This window comes from Podospora pseudocomata, chromosome 5 (assembly GCF_035222375.1).
Source record: "Podospora pseudocomata strain CBS 415.72m chromosome 5, whole genome shotgun sequence".
NCBI lineage: Eukaryota > Fungi > Ascomycota > Sordariomycetes > Sordariales > Podosporaceae > Podospora > Podospora pseudocomata.
In genome coordinates this window covers 866676-881269 of record NC_085889.1, presented here as the reverse complement: position 1 = coordinate 881269, position 14594 = coordinate 866676, and the positions used below count along the sequence as shown (strand labels likewise).

The 14594-nt window shown below is 53.5% G+C and overlaps 4 protein-coding genes across 4 annotated transcripts; all 4 read left to right on the top strand.

Annotated features, from left to right (window-relative positions):
- Positions 1-23: 23 nt before the first annotated feature.
- QC762_500710 (uncharacterized protein) lies at positions 24-1313 on the top strand (the record flags this gene model as incomplete). The annotated part of the gene is made up of 1 exon (XM_062890501.1): positions 24-1313. One exon carries the CDS (start codon positions 24-26, stop codon positions 1311-1313), a length of 1290 nt encoding a protein of 429 aa, XP_062741699.1.
- A 1180-nt stretch (positions 1314-2493) lies between these two features.
- Positions 2494-4155, top strand: QC762_500720 (uncharacterized protein; the record flags this gene model as incomplete). The annotated part of the gene is made up of 4 exons (XM_062890502.1): positions 2494-2547; positions 2604-3389; positions 3456-3770; positions 3829-4155. 4 exons carry the CDS (start codon positions 2494-2496, stop codon positions 4153-4155), a joined length of 1482 nt encoding a protein of 493 aa, XP_062741698.1.
- A 366-nt stretch (positions 4156-4521) lies between these two features.
- On the top strand, positions 4522-7932 carry TPS1 (Trehalose-6-P synthase/phosphatase complex synthase subunit). The gene is made up of 3 exons (XM_062890503.1): positions 4522-6177; positions 6247-6619; positions 6671-7932. The coding sequence occupies exons 1-3, from the start codon at positions 5874-5876 to the stop codon at positions 7581-7583; spliced, it is 1590 nt and encodes a 529-aa protein (XP_062741697.1). The 5' UTR covers positions 4522-5873; the 3' UTR covers positions 7584-7932.
- Positions 7933-10558: 2626 nt separating this feature from the next.
- On the top strand, positions 10559-14360 carry QC762_500750 (uncharacterized protein). Its single transcript, XM_062890504.1, has 3 exons — positions 10559-11090; positions 11160-13235; positions 13292-14360. The coding sequence occupies exons 1-3, from the start codon at positions 10644-10646 to the stop codon at positions 14153-14155; spliced, it is 3387 nt and encodes a 1128-aa protein (XP_062741696.1). The 5' UTR covers positions 10559-10643; the 3' UTR covers positions 14156-14360.
- Positions 14361-14594: the final 234 nt, after the last annotated feature.

Genomic DNA, 14594 nt, shown 5'->3' with positions numbered 1-14594 from the left:
GTGACAAGACCTTAAAACTCAATATGACCACACCGCCGCACGGATCAAAGCGCCATCGTGAAAACGATGACGACGACGACGACCACGACGACGACAACCAACGCCCCACCAAAATCACCATCGGCGACAACAACGAAAACTATCCCGTCCTGTGGAGCGACTACTCCCAGCTTCCACGCTTATGCTGGTCCCTCCGCGATCGTGACCGCGACCGCGACCGTAGAACCTCCCTCCCAGCCCCCGGCGCGGTGCGAAACATGACCATCGCTCGCGTCCACACCAGCAGCAGTCGAAGCCAATCACTCACCTTCCCCCCGATCGAAACCCGATACCTCCGCGACTTACACCCCTCCTTCTTCCGACCCACCCGCCCTCCTCCCCTCCCCCGACGAGTCCGCTCCCCTCTGCCCCCCCGCCCTGGTACCACCACAATCTACTCCCTCCTCCAAGAACAACACCTCCTCGACCACCGAATCCACCTCCCCTCCCCCTTCTCCCCCTCACCGTCGGACCTTGACAAAATTTTGACTTACCTCTCAACCCCGATACAGACCCTCACAACCACGTCCTTTTCCTCAGAAGCATATGACACCTTCCAGCATAAATCCTCCCTCCCCCCCTCCCAAGACGACCGCCTCCTCCCCGATGGGGTCCTGGACACCATCGCCGGGTGTGTCCCCGCCTTCCCCCAAAACAGGATCTACATCCCCTTCAACGCCATGAAACCGGTCAACTCGCTCCCTGACGTAATCCCCACCCCGTACAGCTTCGACGGTGTTCGACCGGCAGAGTTGGAACATCTTATTCGGGATCGGGAGGAAGAGTTTGTCATCGCGACCAAGAGGTACGAGGTACCTGTTGCGCCTAACTTTTTTGTCGAGGTTGTTGGGAGGGGGGGGAAGGGGGGTGTTGCTGCGGTGGCGGTGGATGGGGCTTATGGGGCGAGGGGGATGTTTGTGCTGAGGAGTTACGCACCGGGGGAAAGGAAAAGGGGGGAAGGAAAAGGGGAGGGGTTGGCGTTTTCAGGGGTTTACGATGCGGGTGGGGTGTTGAGGTTGTTTGTGCATTTTGTTGCTGAGCAGGAAGAAGGGGTGGATAAAAAGGTGGAGGGGTTGGGGTATTACATGGCTGAGTTGGGGAGGTGGGAGATGATGAGGGGACGGGACGAGTTTTTGAAAGGGGCGAGGGCGTTTAGGAATTTGAGGAGCTGGGCGGGGAGGGTGAGGGAGGAAGCGGTGGAGGGGGGGAATTGCTGGGTTGGTGGTTTGTTGGGGGGGGGAGATGGGTTGATGGGAAGATTACCTAGGTGTTGAGGGGGGGCGATTTTACATCGTGGACAAGTTTTAGGGAGGATTGACTACGCAGGTTTGGCGAGTTGATTTGGTGGGGGATGTTTGATGCCTGGGAGATGCGGATATATAAGTAGATTTACAGTAGATGTACACGTAGGTGATACTTTAATCATTGACCATCCTATTTCTACAACTAACTCCACTTAGGCACATGAGGACATGTGCTTGTTTCACGTGAGACCTCTTCACATCAAGGCTTCCACTATGACCTGCCTGATGAGGATGGAGTATCGGCCGTCCAATGCACAAACGAGTCCTTCTTCCTGAACAAACTCGAGGAGAATAAGGTGTCATTCCGGCCTTCTCGAATTCGTACACTAAAACGGCTTCTAGTGGCCCTAAGCTTCTGCAACCGTTAGCGGCCGATGAGCGCTAACCATTCAAGGATGGTGACGGTACCTGGGCTCTGAAGCTCTGTTCCGTCTTGGCGGGATCACAGATCGGCGTTACCCCTGAGAAGCGGTCGAGGTCGGACAGGAGGATTGTGAGGGGCGATGGGTAAGGTAATTCTAGTATGAACATATATTCTAGAGTGCTGACATGATAACCTATACGCTACAGGTATATACTTGGACGTAAGCCGAGTGTGTGTCGATGAAGAGTCCATGTGCCGCGCAGGGGGGTTGGACTGACCAATATAAACCTATCAACCCCAAGATTGAACCTTTGGTTTCACCTGCTTTTTTCCCATCGTACTCGTACCCGCCTACCACTGAATTGCAACCACACGTTCACTCACTCACCGCACAAACCTGAGGAGGAGAACAAAATGGCAAATGCAGATCCGAGGTCCGGGGGTAGGGGGGCAAGTTCTCGGCCAAGGGGAGGTTTATCAAGCTCGCACAATGTTGCGTGGACTACAAAATGCGACACTAAGTCCGGTTCCGAGCAAATGCGAGTTCTGCTCTGGTTACCTGTGAATCTTCCAACTTTTTTTTTTCTGGCTTGAAGAGTAGTTTAGTTGCTGGAAAGGCGGGAACGAGTCAGTTTCGCACTTTTAGTTTGAATAGCAGTGAAACGCGTGGGAATTTTGGATGCGAACGGCAGAACATCCCATGATAGCAATCATCACAAGCGGCACTCGCGACTTGAGCACACACCCTCATATCAACACCACACTACTGAACATCACCAACCAACCATGGCCCTCCTGTCCCTAGGAGTAGGGCCCTCCCTCCTCCTCCTCCTAGGAGGCGTAAGTTATCCCACCTTTTCCCATCACAAGCTACAAATACTAACCACTCTTCCCAGTTCGCCCTCTACGTCCTGGGCAGCATACTCTACAACCTCCTCCTCCACCCTCTCCGCTCCTTCCCCGGCCCCCTCCTCATGCGCGCCACCCGCCTAGGCCACATCCGCCTTCTGTGTCGCGGCACCCTCCCCTTCGATCTCCTCCCCCTCCACCAAAAGTACGGCCCCGTCGTCCGCATCGGCCCCAACGAGCTCGCCTTCTCCAACCCCCAGGCCTGGAAGGACGTCATGGGCCACCGCACCGACAAGTCGGAAGAGTTTGAAAAGTACCTCGGGTTTTACCGCCCGGTGGACGACCTCCCGGTTGACATTGTGAACGCCAAAAGGGAGGAGCATGGTCTACTACGAAGAACAATGGCGCACGGTTTCTCCGATCGGAGCATGAGGGAGCAGCAGCCGTTGATTAAGCAGTATGTTGATTTGTTGATGAGAAAGCTCAGAGCGGCCGGGGGAAAAAAGGTGGATTTGGCGGCGTGGTATAACTATACTACTTTTGATGTGATTGGGGATTTGGCGTTTGGGGAGAGTTTTGGGTGTTTGGAGGGCGGGGAGTATCACCCGTGGGTCAAGGCAATTTTCGAGCTGGCGAGGGTGGGGGTTGTTTTTCAGAGCCTGGTTCATTACCCGTGGGTGTTCAAGGCGCTGATGGCAGTGGTGCCCAAGAGCTTGATGGAGGAACGGGAGAGGCACTATCAGATGACGTTGGTGAAGTTGAAGAAACGGATGGAGGGGGGGAAGGAGAGGAGTGATTTGATTGAGGGGTTGTTGAAGAAGGCGGATGAGTGGGTGAGTTTTTGAGCCTTTGGACGTGTTGTTGACAGGGAGGGTGGTGAGCTGACTTGTGGGAAACAGGGTCTTACGCTTCAGAAACTGCAGGCCAACAGTGCGATTCTCATTATTGGTGGCTCCGAGACGACAGCGACGCTCCTTTCGGGGGTTACTTTCTTGCTGATGACGAACCCTGACGCGTTGGAGAAACTCACGGCCGAGGTCAGAGGTGCTTTCAAGTCCGAGGACGAGATTGACTTTATGAGTGTTAGCAACCTCCCCTATCTGCTCGCCTGCCTGGACGAGGCGCTCAGGATGTATCCTCCTGTTCCGACTGGGCTGCCCAGAGTTGTTCCCCCAGCGGGAGCTAGCATCGCTGGACACTATGTCCCCGGTGGTGTAAGTCATCCCTTTCCGAGTTCTGATATGCTAGCAGCTGACGACTCTGAATGAGCAGACGGTCGTGGCCGTCCATCAGTGGGCCATGTATCACAACGAGGAGCACTTCAAGAAGCCTTTCGAATTCCACCCTGAGAGATGGCTTGGCGACCCCGAATTCGCGAGCGATCACAAGGAAGCCTTTCAACCTTTCCACTTGGGTCCCCGGAACTGCTTGGGAAGGAACCTGGCCTACATCGAAATGCGTTTGATTCTTGCCCGCGTACTTTGGAACTTTGACTTGAAGATGGATGAGGACAGCGCCGACTGGATGAGCAAGCAGCGGATTTTCAACCTGTGGGAGAAGGGGGCGCTGAATGCCTACTTGACGCCTGTGCAGAGGTAGTGGCTTCAAGTACTATCTAGCTCTCGTTACTTAGTTATAAGTTATATATACTTTACCTAAGAGGTGACACATCACAGGCAGCACAACATGGCTGTGTTGCACAGGAGATCCACATGATTGATGGCTTTAAAACCATCCGAACTGTCAGTGGTCTGTTTCAACTTGCTGTTTGCTGTTGAGAGAATGCCCGTAGCCTGCATCACAGTGCAGTATCAATGCAAACTTGGTAGCCCTCTCGGGCATGTCGCCGTCCATGTAATTGTATAATCGAGGATGATGCCAAGCCGAAGCTACCGTTCCAGATCGCAGCACTCCGTTTCGATCGTGGCTTCGGATGTGGGTCCAACAAGGCTGCTGGGCGTCTCGGTCCGGTCGATTGACAAAGAATCGGGCAGCAGGCGACATGGGGGGGGGTTGTGGCCGTTTGATTGGCCTGGAATTGCTCCGCAGTCCAGCCGACCGACCTTGGACGGCTAAAGTCGAGGTTCAAAAAAAAGGTGACATCTCAGGTCGTGCAGCTCTTGGTGTTCAGTCGCCGGTGTCCTGAGCTGTCTTGTTGCCCAGGAGCATGTGGCCCGCGCGCCGTTGAGCCAGGCTGACGACAGGAGCGGGTCCTGCTGAAGGAACGTGCAGACTGAAGAATAGCAAAGAACATTCCTCCAGAGTCCTGTCCTGTCGTCTTGCTGTCAGGCCTCCAGTTTCTGAACAGTGGTTCAGCATTAAAGTGTGAGCCAAGCGGGCCACGGCTGGAAAGAAGGTCCGAAATCACGATCTGGGCAGGCGAGAGCAAAGAGAAAAAAAAAACATCTCAAACAAGAGATTTCGGCTCGGTGCGCTCTGCATGGCCACCACGGTGCATCGTCGTATGGTGCGCCATTTGATGAATCCCTGTCGTGGTTGTGGCCGGTTGGAAGGTGCAAAATGGCGATTTCAGCGTCGCAGCCTGGCCAAGATATCAGGATCCAGAGACAAATATAGGGAATTGTGCCTTCCTCTCAACAAGTGATGCTCTTGATAACGGTGACATGGTGATGGGACAGTGTGGAGACTTGCCGGGATTTTATCGTGGCGTTTCTGGCGTTTTAGCTGAAGCTGATGCGGGCAGGGGTGCCAGCCATCTGTCCCGCACTCGGCATCCTTGATCCCGCCCAAAAAATTACGTCGACGGCTTCGAAAGCTGTGAGAATCGAGAAAGATGACAGGTTCTTCGCAATAGCAGTCAGCATCCTCATTACACTAATATATCCCGCTCAGAGCCTTCACATGCACATAGCTATCTATTTTCATATACATAAAGGAAAGCTCATCGCCCATCCCGGAGCTGTTTGACAACCCGACCTGAACTAATTCCAAGTTGTTACCCCGCCCTTGGCTGTCTCTCTCGCTGCACTGCGCCTGCCCCGCATTGAAGAGCAGCTCGAACGGTTTCCAAGCTTTCATTTGCAGGTGCACCAGTCGACAACGTCACCAGAGGCACAGTCGATCCACAGCTGGCCGCTGTCAAACATTCCAGAACTTAGCAACAAAAAGATAGCCGTTGCTTTTATCATCACCTCTCTTCAGGAACCGACTCCCAACCTAATACAAATCCTTCAAGACACTGTCGCGCAGGCAGGACCTCCCCTCGTAGCATACCCCAGAGCGCTGCATCGCAGGCGCTCCCCTCACCATTTGTTCCTCGCAATCCGCGCTGTCAACCCCCAAGCTCACTACCCGCAATGCCCGGCCTCGTTGACGAAAACGGCTCGTCCGGTCGCCTCCTCTTAATCTCGAATCGCCTTCCCATCACCATCAAGCGAACAGACGATGGCCAATACAGCTTCTCCATGTCCTCAGGTGGTCTTGTCACTGGTCTCAGCGGCTTGTCCAAGGCCACCAGCTTCCAGTGGTATGGGTGGCCCGGCCTGGAGGTGCCCGAGGCGGAAATCGGTCCCATGAGAGAACAGCTCAAAGAAAAATACAACGCTTACCCCGTGTTCGTCGACGATGAGCTGGCTGACCGTCACTACAACGGTTTTGCGAGTGAGTAGCCCCTCGAGCGTCGCGGCTTTTCTCCAAGCATCACTGGCTAACCCCTACTTCTTTCTCCAGACTCGATCTTGTGGCCACTCTTCCATTACCACCCCGGTGAGATCACATTCGACGAGGCTGCTTGGGCTGCCTACCGCGATGTCAACAGATTATTTGCCAAGGAGGTGGTCAAGGACGTACAAGATGGCGATCTGGTCTGGGTCCACGACTACCATCTCATGCTGCTTCCGCAAATGTTGCGCGAGGAGATTGGAAACTCCAAGAAGAATGTCAAGATAGGCTTCTTCTTGCACACGCCATTCCCCAGCAGTGAGATCTATCGCATTCTCCCGGTCAGAGAGCAACTGTTACTCGGGATCTTGGAATGCGACTTGATCGGCTTCCACACCTACGATTATGCCAGACATTTCCTGAGCAGTTGCTCGAGGATATTGTGAGTGCTTTCCACCGCTTTCTCATGAAGCCATCATGCTAACACATTCAGGTCTACTCCAACAACACCTAACGGGGTTGACTGGAATGGCAGGTTCGTTACCGTCGGCGCTTTCCCAATCGGCATCGACCCCGAGAAGTTTGTTGAAGGCTTGAAGAAGCCGAGTGTTCAAGCGCGTATCGCCGCCTTGAAACGCAAGTTCGAGGGCGTCAAACTCATCGTGGGTGTGGATCGCCTTGACTACATCAAGGGTGTCCCCCAAAAACTCCACGCGTTGGAGGTGTTCCTCACCGAACATCCCGAGTGGATTGGCAAGATTGTTCTGGTGCAGGTGGCGGTGCCAAGTCGTCAAGATGTGGAGGAATACCAGAACTTGCGAGCCGTCGTTAATGAGCTTGTGGGCCGCATCAACGGGAGGTTTGGCACGATTGAGTTCATGCCCATCCACTTCCTCCACCAATCCGTCTCGTTTGATGAGCTCACGGCACTCTACGCTGTCAGCGATGTCTGCCTGGTCAGCTCCACCCGCGACGGCATGAACCTGGTGTCATACGAATACATCGCCACACAGAGAGAGCGTCACGGAGTCATGATCCTGTCCGAGTTTACTGGAGCGGCTCAGAGTCTTAATGGAAGTCTGATCGTCAATCCCTGGAACACGGAAGAACTGGCCAACGCCATCCACGACGCCGTCACCATGAGCCCCGAACAGCGCGAGGCTAACTACCGCAAGCTGGAGCGATATGTGTTCAAGTACACTAGCGCTTGGTGGGGCCAGAGCTTCGTGACGGAGTTGACTAGGATTCCAACTTTTGAGGAGCAACAGGCTGAGCAGACCACCAGACGGGCGATTAAGAGCGCCGCTGAGGGTGTTGCCGAAGTGGCCAACAACGGCGCCGAGGTGGTGCACGATGCTGTTTGTGCTGTGACGGGTGATGAGGAGACGGAACAGCCGCAACAGTGATTGGGGGTAGGTTCTGGTGGATGGTCGGGTTCAAAAAGTTGGCTTTGCGTTTTTATCTCGGGTTAAGAAATAACAAGGGTCTCGTGCGTTGAGAATTTGGCGTTGCAGTATGGTTTGGGAGGGAAGAAGGGGGGTTTATGAAGTATATGCCGGTGAGACATGGGCATCAAGATTCTCTGCTCCGTATCGGTTGTCTCCTTTTCGTCATTCGATAGACATTTTGCATGGAGCTAGGCGTTGATAGTAGTCTGGAGTTTACAGACAAGACTTGACAAGCTCCAATACTGAACAATTTGTTGCCAAGTCCATGACTTTGCCGGATATGAGATACTGTGAAGATCTTTGCCTTACCAACCAGCCCCAAGCAGTCATCATGGTCAACCAGTTGGGCTCAGCCGAGCTGACTGTAGGCCTTGGCACCAAACCCGAACAAACCGACGAACCCGAGCCATGCTTCCAAGGAAAGACCCATAGGTCTCATTGTATTGGCCAATCAACGGTCTCGATGTTTCCCAAACAGGTATTGCGCCTTTCCCTGGGATATCAAGGTCGAACATTATGTCATGCTTAGGCCTCTGATGTTTATAGTTATAGTAGAGCAGGGTTTTAGGTTCTCAGACGTGCGTGAAGGACATGTATCTAAGATGCGAGGTCTCCCATTCTACTGTGATGACCAACCTGCCGCTTACCTTGAAGAGCCGTCGTGACCATAGGGCCTCCTTCTTCACAAACCTTCCTTGTCGCCAACTCAAACCTCGAAAGATTCTTCGACCCGAGAAACGTATCTAGTAGTTCGATACGCCAAGAAGAAATACCGCTAGCATCGTGGACAACCCCCCCCTCAGCGGAGTTCATCCAGCCATGTTTCCTCCACCTCCTCAACGAACCCCATTAGCATGGTGGCCGCTGATCAGACAGAGGAAGCAGACCACGCCCAGCTCAAAGCAGCCAAGTCCCTCCGCCGTGAACACCGCCTCAAGCTCACCCTCGGCCTCCTCCTCCCTTACAGCCTCCAAGCCCTCGACACGACAATCATCGCCTCTGCGTTGCCCTCCATAGTTTCAGACTTTGGTTTGTCCCTCCAACCCCCCGCCCCCCGACCATCCCCATCTCCATGACAACACCTGACCCTGATGCCAGACCAAAAATCCCAACTAAACTGGCTCACCACCTTCTTCAACCTCACCTTCGCTTCCTTCCTCCCCCTCTGGGCCCAGCTCGTCGACATTTTCGGCCGGTATCCCTCCCTTCAGCTTTCCATTCTCATCCTGACGGTCGGCTCGGCAATATGCGCCGCTTCCCCTTTGGCCTCCTCTGCGGGATGGGGAGTGATGTTATTCGGAAGAGGGGTGCAGGGGGTGGGAGCGGCGGAGGTGGTGCTTTGGGGCTAAAGTACCGGTTGGAGCGGTGGGGATGGGGGTTGTTTGGTGGGTTTTGAGGGGGGAATTAGTTGGTGCTGTGAGGGTGGGGGATGGAGACGGTGGTGACGACGAGGCGACGAGGTTGGTCAAGTTGGGGAGGAGGATGGGCACGATAGATTATGGGGGGCAGGTGTTGTTTCTTTCGGGGATGGGGCTGTTGATTTTGGGACTTACGTGGGCGGGAGGGGAGTATGCATGGGGGTCTGTTGCGGTGGTTGTGCTGTTGGTGGCTGGAGGGGTGTTGACGGTTGGGTGGGTGGGATATCAGTGGGCGATGGTGCCAGGGAGGAAAATGGTCAGGGTGTTTCCGAGGCAGAAAGCGATGATGGCTTGGGGGTTGCTGGTGCGGAAGGATATCGGGTTGCTGTTGTTCATCAACTCGACGGTGGGGGCGGCGATGTACTCGGTGATGTACTTCATGGACATTTACTTTGTCGAGGTCATGGGGCATGATTCGAGTGGTGCTGGGTTGGCTTTGCTGTATTTCCTGCTTGGGATGGGAGGTGAGTTGCAATCTTTAACCATCCCAGTGGGGTTATGCTAAGAAGCAGTTGCAGCTGGCGTGTACATGGCCATGTTCTGGATCAATGTCTGGCCTCGCCAAACCTTGCCTGCGCTTTTGCTGGGAACGGTCACTTCAGCAGTTGCAATTTCCGTTCTGCCTTATGCGTGTTGGACCGAGAAAACCAGCGTCGTCTACGGCATAATGGCACTTGCCGGCTTCGGTGGGCACAAACACAAACCCCGGATTGTTTGCATGGACTGGCATATTTTCCACACATGACAGCTGCCATCACCTGCATTGTCACGTTTGCTGTTCCTTTTGGAGGTACGATTGCCTTGACCATCATGTCGACTGTGTTCAACAACAGAAGCGGGATCAATCATGCTGACCCCAAGACGGGAATCCTGTGGGGATTCATTGCCTTGGTTCCCATCATGTGTCTAAGCGTTGTTCTGACCACATTTTGGGCAACGTATGGATCAATAAGGAGGGAAACCATGAGGTGGTCCATGGTGCCTGATTGTGGAGCATTGTTCTGGGTCAAAGGCTTGAGAAGGCGAAGATGGCAGGTGCACGGGATGAGTCTGGTCTACCTCTTGTTCCATTGAGTGAGAGAGAACCTGTACGAAGCCCCCTATTTATCTTACCAGCACCCTCCCCCACACCCTCCCCCCCCCCTTCCCTCCATACCTATTAACAAGCCTTTAAACTATCTTTAAAGGCCTTTTATTTATATTTAAAGCCTTCGAACCATCTTTAAACGCTTTTTAATTATTTTTAAATCCTTTTAACCATCTTTAAAGGCCTGGTAACTATCTTTAAAGGGCAGGTGGGGGGAGGGGGGGGGGGGGTTACTTGGATAAATAGGGGGCTCCGTAAAGGTTCTCTCTTGAGTAAAGAAGCTTGCCAGGTGCAGGAGGGAGCCTCTTGCGGTCTGGTGTTTCTAGGTAGCATGATTTGGAAGTCGCGACTCTGGACCCTACATCATACCTACCTCCCTTGTGTACGCGACTTCCGTCAAGACAATTGTGAAAATTTTCACGTTGTGTAAATTTTTGACTGCCTCTGTTTCTCTCTTCCACAGCAGGTTCATACATCACCGCATCATCAGTCACATCACCCGAAACTGATTGCATGATGGCTGGTCCCCCGAACCAGAGGATCCAGTTCACCTCCACCGAGAGGCCGGTCCGCTCGCCTGGTCCTCGTGTCAGCATCCCTCACAAACCCTCCATTCCCCAGGTCATCACCGGAGAAGAGAAAGCCCGCCGAGAGCGCCAGCAGGAGAAAGAGAGAAAGGTCAATGTTGTTGAACATCTCATGTCACCCCAAGATGTCGCCACTCAGTACAGAACAATCATCAATCTCGACAAGCCGTCCGAAAGCTTTGGCCTGACCAGCCAACAGGCTGCTACTCTTCTTCAAGAGCACGGCCAAAATGTCTTGACACCTCCTAAGAAGCGTCATCCGTTTCTCAAATATCTTGACTACTTGACCAGTCTCTTCAATCTTCTGTTGATCCTGGCCGGCGTGTTGGAGTACATCTTGCTCGCCATCGACTTCAAAGCCAACTTCCCCAATGTATGTTACCCCGGTGCCTTTTCATCCAACTGTCTTCTTTCTCTGCACACTTGCTAAGCCCCTATGCAGACTTATTTGGGGGCGATCCTCATCATAGTTGCCAACATCAATGCTTTCATCGAGTTCTACCAACAAAGCAAGTCTCAGGCTCTACTCGATTCGTTCCTCAACATGATCCCGGCCAAGTGCATGTGTCTGCGCGACGGAAAGCTCTCCCAGCTCGATGCATCTGCACTGGTCCCGGGCGATGTGGTTTTCGTTCGGATGGGCGACAAGACGCCAGCCGATATTCTGGTCTTCTCGGCCTCGGATTGCAAAGTCGACAATTCATCCCTTACAGGTGAGTCCGAGCCGCAGGATCGGACGACGGACAATGACATGAAAAATCCGTTGGAAGCACACAACTTGATGTTCAACAGCACTCTTTGCGTCTCGGGCGAAGCATTCGGCATCGTCATTCGGACTGGAGACAACACTGTGCTGGGGCAAATCGCTAGCCTCACGGCCGGCGAAGCAAAGGTCACCTCCCCTCTGACCGTTGAGATTGGAAATTTCGTCAAGATCATCGCCACAATTGCCATCTTTACCGCCCTGATCTTCTTCGGAGTCTCCTTCCCGGTGAACAACAACAATGTCTCTCTAGCTTTGAACTTTGCCATTGGGGTGTTCGTTGCGTGGGTACCCGAGGGTCTGCCAGCCACCGTCACCATCCTCTTGACCATTGCTGCCAAGCGCATGGCCAGTCAGAATGTTCTCGTCAAGGATCTCCAAGGAGTCGAAACGCTCGGAGCCATTACCTTGTTGGCCACCGACAAGACTGGCACGCTTACCCGAAACCAAATGACGGTCGCCAATATTTGGACTTGCGGCGCAATGTACGAAGCGGCGCGGGGTGCTCTGGTCGACCGTCGAATTGCCACCCCTGATTCGCCTGGAATTCTGGAGATTCTTCACATATCATCCCTGTGCACCCGAGCAAAGTTTGACAGAACAGATGTGCCGATCTATCAGAGGGAAATTCTAGGTGACGCCACAGAGTCCGGACTGATACGATATGCCAGTGACCAACTTCTGGGGTTTGACAACTTGGCCGAGAAGTACCCAAAAGTTTTCGAAATCCCCTTCAGTTCAGAGACAAAGTGGCACATGAGCATCCACAAGAAGGCTCACAGCAATGGTGCATTGACTCTGTACATCAAGGGAGCGCCTGAGCGGGTTTGGCGTCTTTGCAATCGCCTTCTTGTCCGAGGTGATGGCAGCAATTCTCTTCTGACTGACGACCACAAAGGGGCCTACGATGATATCTACGAAGACATGGCTTCTCGTGGCCACCGCGTCTTGGGATTTGCAATGCTCGAGCTTCCTGGCGACCAATATCCCGAGGACTTTGCCTTTGACAAGAAAGCCAAGAGCTACCCTCTTGGGGACTTTGTGTTTGTCGGTTTGGCGTCTCTCCAAGATCCCCCCAAGCACGGAGTCCGCGAAGCGATTGGCAGTTGCCGGGCTGCCGGCGTCAAGGTCATCATGGTTACCGGAGACCATCCCCTCACTGCGGAAGCAATTGCGCGGAAGATCAACCTCATGCTCGGCGAGACCCGGGAGAGGGTTGCTAAGCGAACCGAGCGACTGATCGAACAAGTCCAAGAACACGAGTACAATGCTGTTATTATCCACGGCGAGCAGATCGACGGACTCTCAGACCAACAGTGGAACGACATCTTCTGGAAGGACGAAATCATTTTCGCACGCACCAGCCCCAAGCACAAACTGGAGATTGTTCGCCGGGCTCAAGAGATGGGCCACATCGTTGGTGTCACTGGCGACGGTGTGAATGATTCACCCGCTCTGAAGAAGGCTGACCTGGGCATTGCGATGAACAAGTCCGGTTCCGATGTTTCAAAGGAAGCAGCTTCCATGATTCTTCTTGATGACAACTTTGCCAGCACTGTACGTGGTATTCAGGAGGGCCGACTGATCTTTATCAATTTGAAGAAGTCCATCAAGTACACCATCAGCCATTCCATGCCGGAGGTCATTCCCAACTTGCTCTACGTCATTGTTCCGATTCCGCTTCCCCTTACCGCGATTCTGATCCTTGTCATTGACCTGGGGTTTGAGCTTATTGCGGCGCTATCATTCGCCTGGGTAGGTCAACAACTTTCTCTACCACATTTTGCAGCCGCTGACTTTTTGATCACCAGGATCCCCCCGAGACCAGCGAGGGTTTGATGAAGCTACCACCTCGGAAACCTGTCACCCCAGAGTCCGCCGAGAGATTTCGCCGCCGCCAGATTCGTCGCACCGGGGGTCGATGGGACCAGGAGGCCAATGTGGTCATACTGCCTCCCGAAAACCGCAGCAAGTTCAAGACTCTACTTCACAATACCGGTCACATCTTCACCAAACAGTACTGGGCCGACAAATTTGAGGGTGGCGACGCCGAAGTCTTGGTCGACGGGCCTCTGTTGTCCTGGGCTTATCTCGAGATTGGAATCATCGAGGCCGTTGGCGCCATGTTTTCGTTCTTCTTCGTTCTTCACATGCGCGGTATCTCTATGCGTGATGCATATCTCATGCAAAAGGGCGCTGGAGCTCCAACAAACTACTGGACCAAGGATGCGGCGCCGTACAAGGGAATCGATGGCCAGACCCAGTACGACATCCTGGCCGAAGCACAGTCGATGTACTACTGGGCTATCATGACGATGCAGATGTTCAACCTTTTTGCATGCAAGACTCGTTATACTCTGCCCTTTGGTCGATACATGTTCGCCAACCGGGTCACCTTTTACTGCATTCTTGCCGGCGCTGCGCTCGCTGCCTTTATCATCTACACGCCCGGTGTTGAAATTGTCTTTGGCACCACCCGCAACTTGCTGCCCCTCTACTGGCTCATCCCTATGGCATTTGGCTGTTTGTTGATCGCCTACGCTGCTGTGCGTATGCTAATTACGCGCCACACCAATCCCACCAAGTGGAATCCGGAGATTGCTGGATTGCAGATGCACCCAACCATGTGGTCACAGAGATCTGGTAGCAGACGTGGGAGCAGGGGTGGCGAGTGATGGGAGAACAGATTTCGATGTGGCATGACTAAAAGGACGAGAAAGAAAAGATGTGGAAATGTACAACGGCCTCCAAGTGTTAGGTGCGTGTATAACTTGTCAGATATTGTATAAGCGTTGCAAGATCAGGTTGTTGAGCAGCGATTGAAGTCTCCCGAAGCGATCAATAGACTTCCTGCTCTTTGGAACTGGGACTGTTTAGCATGTGTGGCGTTTGTGTGATAGGTTGTTTGTGATGAAAGTGATGGTGTCTATTCGGCAAAACTGTACTTTGTGACCCTGATGTGTGTTGAACAGTCTTGTTATTGCCCCACGATGGCCCACGAGATTGCAAAGCCACACGAGAGGTGCCTCGGTTGCCATCAAGATTGCCTAGATTGCGAAGCACCACCCCAATCCCACAGCGTCAGCCAACGGTTGCATGACGGCGATGCCGGCG

Bases quoted from the DNA above. Each gene is read 5' to 3' on its own strand.
- QC762_500750 (XM_062890504.1), top strand. From the start codon at position 10,644: ATGATGGCTGGTCCCCCGAACCAGAGGATCCAGTTCACCTCCACCGAG. The intron at 11,091-11,159 runs GTATGTTACCCC...GCCCCTATGCAG, and splicing joins TCAAAGCCAACTTCCCCAAT to ACTTATTTGGGGGCGATCCT. The intron at 13,236-13,291 runs GTAGGTCAACAA...TTTGATCACCAG, and splicing joins CGGCGCTATCATTCGCCTGG to GATCCCCCCGAGACCAGCGA.
- TPS1 (XM_062890503.1), top strand. From the start codon at position 5,874: ATGCCCGGCCTCGTTGACGAAAACGGCTCGTCCGGTCGCCTCCTCTTA. The intron at 6,178-6,246 runs GTGAGTAGCCCC...TTCTTTCTCCAG, and splicing joins TCACTACAACGGTTTTGCGA to ACTCGATCTTGTGGCCACTC. The intron at 6,620-6,670 runs GTGAGTGCTTTC...TAACACATTCAG, and splicing joins AGCAGTTGCTCGAGGATATT to GTCTACTCCAACAACACCTA.